The following is an 11,961-nucleotide window of genomic DNA, read 5'->3' on the forward strand; positions in this document are numbered from 1 at the left end:
GTGAGTTATGAGGATACCTGACGAACCAATAAATATTCTTTGTTATGGACATCCTGTTGAGTTATCTATCTGCATCTGTACAGTTTATGAATCCACCTCTGTACAAGATACAGAAAACATACGTAACATCCTCATCATATCTCAGTAACAGGCATGTGCAGTGAAAAATCCAGTTCTGGTGAATACTGTCTCCTTTGCTCTTGAATTTCCACATCTTTATATTATAACTGGTTATCCTGTCTTTGGGGTAATAGACAAATCCTTTTTCAAAAACATTATTCAAACATCCTCTGGCTTCTTTTTTTTCCTGTCTGTTTGTTTAGAGAAAGAGGATTTGGGAACTTTTGGTTCTCTCCCAAAGCGACAGTAGTTAATCTAGCTGCTTCTCCAAGCCTCTGAGCCTTCACTGATGATGGCAGACGCACTGAAGCTACACAATAACTTCCAGGCATCTACAAAATGTATTCCCAAAGAGCTTTTTGTCCTTCCTTCCCAGTCTTAAAGCTGCAGGGCTCAGTAAATAAAACGGATATAAAAATCAAAGATGAAATAACAAAAAAAAAAATCTTAAATGTGTTCATCTTAATACTATAAAGGGTGATAGATCTCCCCAATGTGGAAGAATCATATTTTTAAACTTTCTATTGCTGTTAATATAAAGTAAGCCTTTGAGGCATGTGCTGAGTGTCTTTCCCTGAAAAATAGCAATCTCGTGTCAGCCTTTTAGAAGAAAGCAGCAGCCATCCCCACACTGACTTCACTAGATCCCATTCCCATGTTTGAGCACAAGGTACTATATGTGTGAAATGTTCGAAAACTCATAGTAACAGCATTTTCCCTTCAATTTTGGAAGTATACACGAAGAAACGTTTTCTCAGTCTGTAGCCCGCAGGGATGTAGCACTTTACCTCTTATAATGCCCCAGCAAGCAGGTTAAGGAGATTGACAGCTGTCCAAATTTAGAGGAGCTCGCTCTTAAATGGGATGTTGCACTGCTACCCTTAACCATGGGATGTAATCATACAATACATTTTACCAGGCCACTCCTAGCATGTCAACCTTCCTCACTTACAGTATCAGCCTGAAGACTCAAATCCAAGGAAGCCCCCACTGGCACTTGCACAACATCTGCCCAAAAACTTTAACATCAATTCCCAATGGAAAGCTAAACAGGTCGCTGAACATCCAGTTATAGGAAGAGATATAAATGATCCCACAAACATGTCTATGGAGATTCTCAGGCATTCAGGTCATGGTTGTCCCAAAGGTGCTTTTTCAAGAGGCAACTGGACATTGTGGTTTTTCTTTGAAGACACTTTGCTTCTCATCCAAGAAGCTTCTTCAGCAGAGTTGAAGCGAAACATCTTCAAAGAAAAACCGCAAAGTCCAGTTGCCTCTTGAAAAAGCATCTTTGGGACCCCACAAAAAAGGTGCCAGGCTTTGAACTTCTATGCCAGCAATGGACAACCTGAAGAGGATTCGTATCTCACATGGTGTCTGCTGGGACTCTCTGTATAAATGGGGCATAGCATCCTCCCCTCAGTATGATTGCTGGATGCCACGTCAAACTGTAGATCACATCGTGACCAGGTTTAAACTGAGGGCATATATCTGACTTTTTAAATATAAACAATGCTGTCCTTCAATGGTTAGATGGCCTAGACATCAATATTTGAACATAGATCTTTTTGACATTGACATTTTATTGGGTTCTACTAATCTAGTTGAAATGTTAATTTATACTGCTAGTCTGTGTATGATATGCCATATGCTAAATAAATAATAACCAGGTCAGATCAAGGCTTAGCAAGTGTATTTTCAGAGAATTCTAAGCTTGCTTGTCACTAATCAACTAGTTTTATTTATAGCATCTTTTAGAAGCCCAGCCAACATATTAAGCTATGATTCCATATATTATGAAACTGCATTAATTAATTCAACGGCCAGTTTATGCTTGTTGTGTAAACAGAACTATAATACTCATCGCGTGCAAACATTTGACATGTATGATTTTCATTCTTTCAGTAGGAGTCATAAAGTGAATAAAGAAAAGGAGCGTCTAGAAACATGTGAGGTAAAAGGTATACATAAGCTTCTTGGAGGTCATAAGCAGCCCTCAGGCTCTGGGTTGTGCTCTTCTGCCCTAGGCAATCTCTCCATGATTCAGCAGCATACCAAAGACTATTGTTTTGCAGCCTAGCAGGAATTACCCCTTGCAAAATCTTTAAAGAACTCAGATATAATTAAATTCATGCCGTTCCAGCAAAGCGTGGTGCATTTAAGGCAGCCAGTTGCACTTTCAATCCTCCCTTAGCCACCTGTCTGTTTGAATTCTTTTTTTATGAGCAAAGAATGTTCCCTTCAGATCGACTAAGGACTTTAAAAAACTGCTATGCATTCAAGGTTGAATCTCACAGAATGAGAAGTAATTGGCTTCTCTGAGAGGATAGGTCATTTGATTCTGGAAAGTGGTGACATCCCAAAGAGAATGAATCAAGCTGACATATTAAGACTACAAATCTGGGGCACATAGGCGAGCAGCCTCCTTTACCATATGGCAGATCTGTGCAGGATGCAAACGATGATGAATTGTGGATCCTTCACCCTTGCCTTCAGATTTATGGAGGGTTGCTGCTCCCCGAGAGAAGCCTGGGACCCACAAGATTTCTCTACCTGCTCCTTGAGGTCTCCCCACTCCTCACCTAGGACCTGGGATTCTAAAACATTCCTCCAAGCCTTTCCTTCTCCCCCCGCCCCGCAATCTCCTCACCATTATGCAAATGTCTTTATTTATTTATTTTTATTTATTTTATTTTGTCAAGCGATTATAAGATAACAGGTATAAGCATGGTTATGAAAACATGAAATGGATACACATAAGAAAAAAAAAAAAAATAGGCATGTTGGTGTGCTTATGCACGCCCCCTACAGACCTCTTAGGAAAGGGGTGAGGTCAATAGTAGGCAGTCTAAGGTTAAAGTTTTGGGGGTTTGGGGAATAAACCACAGAGTCAGGTAGAGTATTCCAAACATTGACCGCTCTGTTGCTGAAGTCTTATTTCCTGCAATCAAGTTTGGTGCGGTTTACCTTGAGTTTGTATCTATTGTGTGCTCTTGTATTGTTGTTGTTGAAGCTGAAGTAATCATTGATAGGTAGGACATTGCAATATATAATTTTATGTACTAAGATCGGACAGAAGGCAGCGTAGTTCTAGGTTGTCTAGGTCTAGAATTTCAAGTCTGGTGGCTTTAAGCACTTCATTCCTGATGAATGAAGGTGAATATACATGTCCCAGGACAATGTTGCAGGATCCAATCTGGGTCAGTCAATGGGACCAGAGATTTTGTCTTCCGAACTCAATCTAGAGCCCATCCTCAGGGAACTTCTCTGTTTTCTTTGGGCTGTTCTTTGGCCAAAGGTTACCATAAGAGGCCAAATTGTGCACTGTAAAGATCATTTGGAAGTGGGAGATGTTTCCAATGTAATCTACCAGATCCCCAGCATGGATTGCCCCTGTGACTAGGGAGGAAAATCTAGGGAGGAAGCAAACCACCAGATTGCAAGAACACAAGTGAGAGGTTAGACAAGGAGACTCAAACTCATTGGTAACCTCACATTGAAATAATTAAGGACATACATTCAGTTTTGCAGCTACTAAGATTGTTGGACAAGCAAGCATAAAAACAGCCAAGGAAGTGATTGAAGCCCGGGAAACAGGTCCCTGTTCAATCAACAGGAGTACTGATTTACTACTAGTTTAACAAGTACTTAGGAGGCGAGGGCTTGGCAGCACAAGCAAACAACAGGCAACCACTTAATATTCAGCCAGGGGTGGGATTCAGAATTTTTAACAACCGGTTCTGTGGGTGTGGCTTAGGTGGTGGGCATGGCTTGGTGGTCATGTGATTGGCTACTTCTAAAAAGCTACACACAACAGGCACCACATAACTACCACACAGAAAACAACCCAAAGCACACAGAGAAGTTCCCTGAGGATGGGCTCCAGCACAAGTCCGAAAGTCAAAATGTCTGGTCCCAGTGAGCAACCCAGATTAGATTCTGCAACTCCTTTCCTGAGTCTTCAATCTCATCTCCCCTTTGCTATCGAGCTGGGACCATCCCCCACTATTTGCATGCAGCCTCCAATATTTATGTCTGGGAAAATGTGAGGGAAAACAGATTGTCCAGTCCTATCAATCTGCGGAATCAATAATCACAAATTGCTGTACTGATCAAATGATACTATATTGTAAAAAGATTATTAGATATTGTAAGAGAAGAAATATATCAATGGATATTGAGTTGGACCACAGGCTCACTCCCACATTAAAGATCTTTAAGTTCCTCTCTTCTACATAAATCAACATCAGAGTCATGTTATTAAGTAGAGATTATAGTTCAAAAACATTTACTCATATGAAGAGTCTTATTGGATCAGTTCCAAAGTTCTGGTTTGGGATCTGGCATTGCCCCAAAGGAAGTAAACAGAAGTTACTGAGAAAGCTTCAGGATGTGTAATTCCCAGTCAGGATTTGGTCATACTAGCTGATATGTATGGGAGTTTAGTTTCAATACATATTTTGTAAGAGCAATGTTCATTGTTTTTTTCTCTCTGCAGCACTGTCTGCTCATACTCCAAGCAATATTGGATTTTTATTGGGGAGGGTAAGCCTATTGGAAATTGCTAATGATTCATAATTTGGTAAAAAAAATCTCTAAACATGTGCAGAATATTTCGTCTTTTTAATTAAGCTTAGATTTTATCTGAGCTAGCTTTTGTCCTGGACTCTTTGAACTGACCTAGGAAGAAGGGGGATGAAAGCCTTGTCCCATCATGTTTTTCTCATGATGGGACCACTCCATCAAAGCCAATCCACGAGATGCTCTGTTCAATTGGTCCATCCAATGATTTGACTGCAGCAACCTGAGTTATGTTCTAGTGTTCAAACTCTTTCTTTCTTTGTGGCACATATTTGCATGCAAAGTCACACTTGAACCAGATCAGATAAAGAGATAAACACCCAGCAACACCATCCATTAAAAATGTTAAACTCACTTACTTTGGAACTTGGTTTGGTTTTGTGGCTCAGTGGTTTGTTCAAATGTAGAAAATGGGAGACTTCGATATCCAGCTTAAGCATGTTGTGTAAATAACCCTAAACAGCTTTAATCATCTTGCCATATTCTGCCAGGCTGTTCACACAACATGCCAACACAATGGCTGGGTCTCCATAACATACTGAACTACAAATTACATTTTAACTTTGCCACCTAGATTGCACAAATCAAGCCATAACTTCAGAGCAGAAGTTATGCCTTGGATTTATAATCCTTCCATATTTTGCCATTACTTTCCCCCTTTTTATTCTTTTCAACCAGAAAATAAAGCATTTAAGAGGAAAAAGCAAAACTCTCTCAGCTCAACCCACCTCACAGGATTATGGGAAAAATAGAAGGAGAAAGGAGCATTACATACATTCACTACCTTAAGTTTCTATAAAATTAATAAAAGTGGGATTAAGGCTGTAAATCAGTTTGGTCTAGTGGTTAAGGCGCCAGGCTAGAGAGCAGAAGACCATGGATTCAAATCCCATCTTAGCAATGAAAACCAACTGGGTGACCTTAACCAATCACTCTCTCTTAAGCCCAATTCACAACACAGGGTTGTTGTGGAGAAAATAGGAGGGAGGTATGTTGGATGTGTTCTCGCTGTCTTGAGTTATTTATAAAAATAATAAAGGTGCGATTCAAATAAATAAATACATTAAAAACAGCAAATATCAAGAGAAGCAATTAAAAAAAACTGTCTGTTGGGAAGCATTCTAACTTGTAGAGTTGGACCTTTCAGGAGCAGAGCTGAAAAACCAAACTGCAAAGCAAGTTGATCTGACCCACACCCATGGATACAGCCATGATGCCACTGTCTCCTTCAGCATCCAGTTCTCTAACCCCTATGAGCAGCTTTTCACTGCAGAAACGTCTCCCATTGTCACACCTATGAATTCAAAGGAAGGTTCTCTAAAACCTGTTCAAAGAAGAGACTAGGATGCACATGTAAGAGCAGGGTTTCTGTTGCCCTCAAGCACCACTAGTATCTTCTTTCATTCCTTCTCTCCTTCTGGGCTGCTAAAAAAAGTATCTGATGGTTTCTTCGCTTGGAAACAAATTTTGCTCTCTCATAGAAGCCAGAATAAACAGTATAAGTAAAAAAAAACCTGAAATCCAGATATTTTTATTTTATTCAATCACTATGGCTGGCCACTCACAAATGTCTAAAGGTAACTAACAGCATTAAAAATGGCAAATATTTTTTTTTAAATCCAGAACATCCTCCCCCCGAAATCAAGAGACTCTATAGCATAGGATCAAAATTCACATAAACATTAACATTTCTGGCTCACACAATATCCTGGCCCGGTGCCTCATGAACTGCTAGGTCATCAAAGCCTTTTTAAAGGTCAGACAGCTCAGGACCATACAGATTTGGGGGGTGAGGGTGCGGGTGCTGCTCCACAGGGCAGGAAGAGTGACCAAAAAGGCCAGCTTCCCAGGTCTTGCTAGATCAACTGTGTGAGAGATGGGTGGGGTGTCAGCTTGATCTATTGGTAAGCACCATGCAACATGTTACTTGATCTAAAATGTAAAATACTAGATGTCAAAGGAATTATACTTGACAACATAGATCAGAAAGTTCCTATTTCAGGAATCTAAAGTAAAATTCTCTTTATTTATCCCAGATTTTTCATGGTACTAGATTTCTAAAATTGAACATGTTGGGGACTCAAAACCTATCAGGAAATTATACCCAACTGGCATAGATACCCTTGGTATGCAACCACTTTCTAGAAAACCAAAGAAGCATTCTCAGCAATTTAAAAAAAAACAGCCTTGATTTATAGAAAAGCATGGAGCTAGATTAAAATCAAGGGGTAAGGGGCTCATTAAAAACCAGGGTGCTTTGATCCAATGCAGGGATCACTCAAGGACCCCGCCTCTTTTGTGTGTCACCGCTGTAACTGCAAGGAATCCAGACTATTTCCCCCCATTAAACAGTGTCCAATGCAGTAAGCTTCTCGGGAATATAAAAATAGCTTTTGCTCTCCTCATAACGGTCCAAATCACATAAATAGCAAAACATCTTGCATTTTTGGGTAGATCCAGATCATCATTTTTACAAAAGGGTTGGAGCTAAATCCAGGATGCTTGGGCTTGGAAAGTTCTTCCTGAAAACTGAGACCCTGAAGTAGAGCCACTCCCAAAAGTAGGCAGTATAAGCATGGATGTGTGCAATTTGTTTTAGATCCATTGGGTCTGTTGAGTTTTGTTTTGTGGTTTCTGATTCAGAAGAGGGACAAGCAGTAAGTCTGATTTAGGACTCTGAAATTCATCCTTCCTTCTCTTAAAGCAAACATAGCTCCCACCCCCACCCACTCTTGCCAATAAGTGGGATAATATAATGACTAAGGAGAAGCCCTGATTTCACCTAGCCATTCTTCACCAAGCTTTGATGCTTCTACATACCTTCTGTAATGGTAACAACAGCTTACTACTTTGAAACAACTGAGATAATAAAAAGAACATTTTGAAGGTAGATTTGCATATATACCTTACAAAATTTATTAGTCCTTAAAATACACACATGTATTCAAACACTACATGTGAAATCAAGTATTGCATTTATATCCTTCCTTTCTTATAGGAGCCACAGTGGAATACATAGCATATTTTCTGTCTATTTTTCTCCAGAACAACAGTCCTGTGAGGTGGGTTGGGTTGAGGCACCCTCCCACACCTTCATTTCAGCAGGTAGAAGATAGCAGTAGATGGAAACACCCCTGTCCATTTTACTGATCTCATTCACTTAAAATGGATCATTCATAGGTGTTTCCGGCTAGTCTGCTGGTGGAGTACATAAAAGCACATAAATACAAAATATGATTAGGGCAGAAGAATGTAAGAGGAACTTGGCTGCATCAGATCAAAAGGTTTCTTTCTTCATCTGATCCAGCTGAGTCTGCACAAATTAGACCAAAATAAGGGGGAGGTTTATAGATTGGGGTTCAGCACACTGAATGAATTCAATTCATTATATTAAATCATAATGCAATTTGAGCATAGCAGAGAAAATGCAGATAATCTGCATTTTGTTAACCTGGCTTTTGGGTTTAGCATGTTGAATAATACTAGCAGTTCAAAGTAAACTGCCCTGACTACTCACATGCTACCAGTCTTATGTTCAACATTTTCCTAATGACATTAAAAACCCTAAACAGCTTAGAAACCCTCTATTAAGAGGGAGAATTTGTCCCAATATATGCAAGCCTGAAAATTAAGACCTACAGGGTGGTTTCTTCTTGGCATCCCAAGGTTAGGAAAAGTGCATGATGTAGGGCAGAGAAAAGGACCCCTTCTGTTGTGCAACCCCAGAACAAATGTCCCTTCTTGGAGACCAGACTGATAGCCACTTTGCTTATATTTCTATGACAAGTAAAGACTTTTCACTCTGTCATTTGGAACTTAACCTCGGTCTGGTAATGCCCTGTTGATTCTTGTCAACATCTGTGTCTCTTGGTTATGTTAGTAAGGCAATTGCTGTTTTACCCCACTTATTTTATGGATTGCATCCTACCCCATCCTAAGGACAATGTGTTAGCTATAAATATTAATAAATAAATTAGTAAACCCAACCAAGTGTAGCCTCTGGACGCTTGCAAGGAGGTTCAGCATCAAGGGAGATTCTCCTTCCTATTCCTTCCTACTGCTGCTTCCCATCCATTAAGTACATTGCTTTGGAACAGGTCAGTGGCATGTAGCCATAATAGTTGCATCTTTGCCATGCTTTAGCTTCTCCAGAAAATAAAGGGGCTTCTTCTAGCTTTCGGAGGTCCTTCCAATGGTTTTTTTTTAATGGCAAGGGTGCTGCAGCTGGTATGCCATGTGGGAAATATGGTTCCCCCTTGATGTCTGCCTATAAGGTTTGCCACCTCCTTCCTTGCCGTCATGCATTCGAAACGAGAAGACACCCCACTTCCCATGAAAAAGAAGATGGTTACAATTTTGCATTGGTTACCAAGGGCAGAAAATCCAGAGTAAAGTAAGAGCAACCTAGGAGGAGCTTACACAGGATGAGACGAAAGGGTCTATCTACTCCATCCTCAGTATTCTGTTTCCAGCAGCAACCAACAGCAATCCTTTGCCTCCTACTCCTAGTTAAGATCCAACGGCTTCCAGGTCCTATTTTTGGCTTCGGCACTTGCAATTAAAATAAATTATCCTGAGCGATAGCGAGGCACTCAGTGAACTAATGCTCTGTGCTCTACAAAATAATGAACTTTTGCATCTCACACGTCTCAAAAGATGCTCTAAATAACCTGCCACCACCAGCCTTTAATGTTGTAAGATATTTCACCTATCTGGAGCTGGACTGTATTGCACAGATAGGCAGCAAGGCAGGAAAACTCCTCAGGCAGAAACAAACCTACCGGTTCCTATCTGAAGTCAACCCAGCGTTTCTGAAATGTCACGAGTCTGGCATCCTCCTACACTTTCAGGGATAGACTGTCTCTGAACATGGAAGATCTTCCTCAGGGAATCGCACACAACCGTCCCTTTCCCGCACGGAGCCCAATACTAGACGAGTCGACCCACCTCCTTACCTGCACCGGTGCCTCCCCGGGACAGCCTTCTAATCCTTCGGCGGGATACCCTTCAGTGCTCCCGGGCATTTGCTCCGAGCACGGAGAGCTTCCCCGAGACGGGACTTCCAACTCCAAGGCTGTCTGGGTCCCTTCGGCTCCGCCAGGGCTCCCGGCACTTTCCGGCATCGCTCCCACCAAGATGTGCCCTCCGCGCTCGGCTGCGCCGTCGCCGGTCTTGCTCAGCGCCCAATCCTGGAGGAACTCCGCATCCCCCCAGCCTTGCCTCTTCATCTCTCGGCGCGAAGCAGCGGGGGCGACGTTCCCTTCGGACTCGGCTTGGAGGAGGAGGAGGAGGAAGAAGAAGAGGGGGCGGCGGGAGCGGTTACCGCAGCGAGACCGGCGGGGTTGGGGGAGCGCGGGCTGTCGCTGCCACGGGACTCGGGGACCCGCGCTGGCATCCCAGCGCCAGCCCAAAGCAGCGTTTGAGGGAAAGAGCGGAGCTGCAGCTGCTTCCCCGCCTGACTGGAAGGACCTGGAGGCAGCGGCGGCGGCTCCTCAGCTCGCGCGCCCTCCGCCTGCTGAGCTGTCAGTGGTTTGGCAGCAGGAGGAGGAGGAGCCGGCGGCGGCGTCCCTCGCGGTCCGCCATACAAAAGGTCCAGGTCTCCAGCCCGTTTACATGCCCTCGCTTGGCAGGCGGCTCTTCGGCGCCTTTTGACTGCACTTCTCGGCGGGCTCTCTCGGCTGCTCGCTCCGCGCATCCACGGCGCTCGCTCCTTGAGCTCCGGGCCGCCGCCGCCGCCGCCGCCGCCGCCACCGTCTCCTCGTTCTCCCGTGTGCTGTGGGACTACGGAGGTTTCGTCAGGCCGGACGGCTGCCTCATGCTCAGTCGCCCCCCCCCGCCCCCCCCCTCCGGGGACCGGCTTCGGAGCTAACCGGTCGCCTTGGCTTCCCAACCGGCTGGAGCGAATTTCCTCAGGCTTGGAAACGAGAAGCCGCAGCCGAGGCAGGAGGGCCCGGCCCGGGTTCTTGCGAGCCCTCCAATAAGAAGTGGCTCAGGCGGTTTCCATGGAAATGGTGGCAAGAGTGTTGGGGGGGCGCGCGGGCTGGTTATTGATTCGAGGTTCCGGGACTGCAGCAAAGGGCCGCCGCCGGGCGAGGAAGGAATCTGGTGGCGGGGACGAAGCGGGGAGGGTACGACCCAAAGTGGTCTTCTCCAATCTCAGGGTCGCCAAGATCCCTTTGCAACCCAGGCAACAGTCCCTTGGCTGGGCTCTGAGCCCTTGTTGTTAAACCGGTCTGTCTTTGGTCTTGCCTAAAGGGCGAAGCGAAGCGGTGCTTTTGCACCACAAGGTAGCCTCCGATGTAGTTGGCTTTGAGCTTGCATTTGAAGGAAGCGTGAACCTAGCGTCAACGGGAGGTTACTCAAGAATCGTGATTAACAAAATCTTAGCTTTCTACCGCGTCTGAGTCCAGCCACAGTCTAATTCATTGGAGAAAGCAGGCTAGGATGGGCATGAGCTTGGGGGCAAAAACATGAGCTATCCAGAATTGCCTTGTGGCGAGAAGGGAGTCAAACAAATTTAACAGATAATAATTATTTGACCCAAGTGTAACCAGCTGATTATAAGGCATGTGTTTTCAGGACTCTGAACACTAGCTCAGGCAATTGGCTGCCCTTGACAAAGGGATGTTACGAAAATATCACATGCACACTCACACACTATACTATAACCACAAACTACAAAAGGACACTTTTCATCCTACAACCAAAATAAGCTGCCATATCTTAAGGTTCTTAAGGCCAGTCTCTGTTGTGAGAAAAATAATAGAGGATTATGTACTTTGCCTTGATCGATATGAACTTCAGGGTATATATCTAATAAATAAAATTGAAATACACTGCAAATCCATTATGGACAATATTGTTGACTCTGTTGGCAGCTTTCAAGAAGGTATCTCCCCATCCTATAGTTGTGTTTTGTTTGTTTTCTTTTTATTGGAGGTTTAAGGATTTGAACCTTGGGATTTCTCCTATGAACAGCCTCTTCCTAAACTGATCATTCAGGTCACTGCTTAGCATTCACCTTTCCCAATCTTGTCGTCAGGTTTGGTTAAATGGTTAAGGCACCAGGCTAGAAATTAGGAGATTGAGTTCTAGTCATGCCTTAGATATGAAAGCTGGCTGGGTGACTTTGAGCCAGTCATTCTGTCTCACCCATGATGATGTCAGATTTGGATGAAAAGCCCTTTAATCAATTTCTGTTGCAACCAATGGATCCACATTCAATTGATTCAAAAAACCCTTTTTAAAAGTGAACCCTGC

General features: G+C 43.4%; 1 protein-coding gene across 7 annotated transcripts in view; it reads right to left on the minus strand.

Moving 5' to 3' along the window:
- TSPOAP1 (TSPO associated protein 1) overlaps positions 1 to 10,645 on the minus strand; it is a 70,290-nt gene extending 59,645 nt beyond the window's left edge. For 6 of the 7 annotated variants that reach the window (XM_087927689.1, XM_087927709.1, XM_087927681.1 and 3 more), the window contains exon 1: positions 9,657 to 10,645. In XM_087927689.1, coding sequence (XP_087783815.1) covers positions 9,657 to 9,929 — 273 coding nt within the window. In that variant the 5' untranslated portion in view covers positions 9,930 to 10,645. Of the gene's footprint in view, positions 1 to 9,648 lie in introns of all 7 variants that reach the window. The other variant, XM_087927692.1, reaches the window with a different exon arrangement.
- Positions 10,646 to 11,961: the final 1,316 nt, after the last annotated feature.

The sequence above is a fragment of the Pseudonaja textilis genome, chromosome 1 (genome assembly GCF_049901715.1).
Source record: "Pseudonaja textilis isolate UNSWEBS1 chromosome 1, rPseTex1.2, whole genome shotgun sequence".
NCBI classification, from domain to species: Eukaryota; Metazoa; Chordata; class Lepidosauria; order Squamata; family Elapidae; genus Pseudonaja; species Pseudonaja textilis.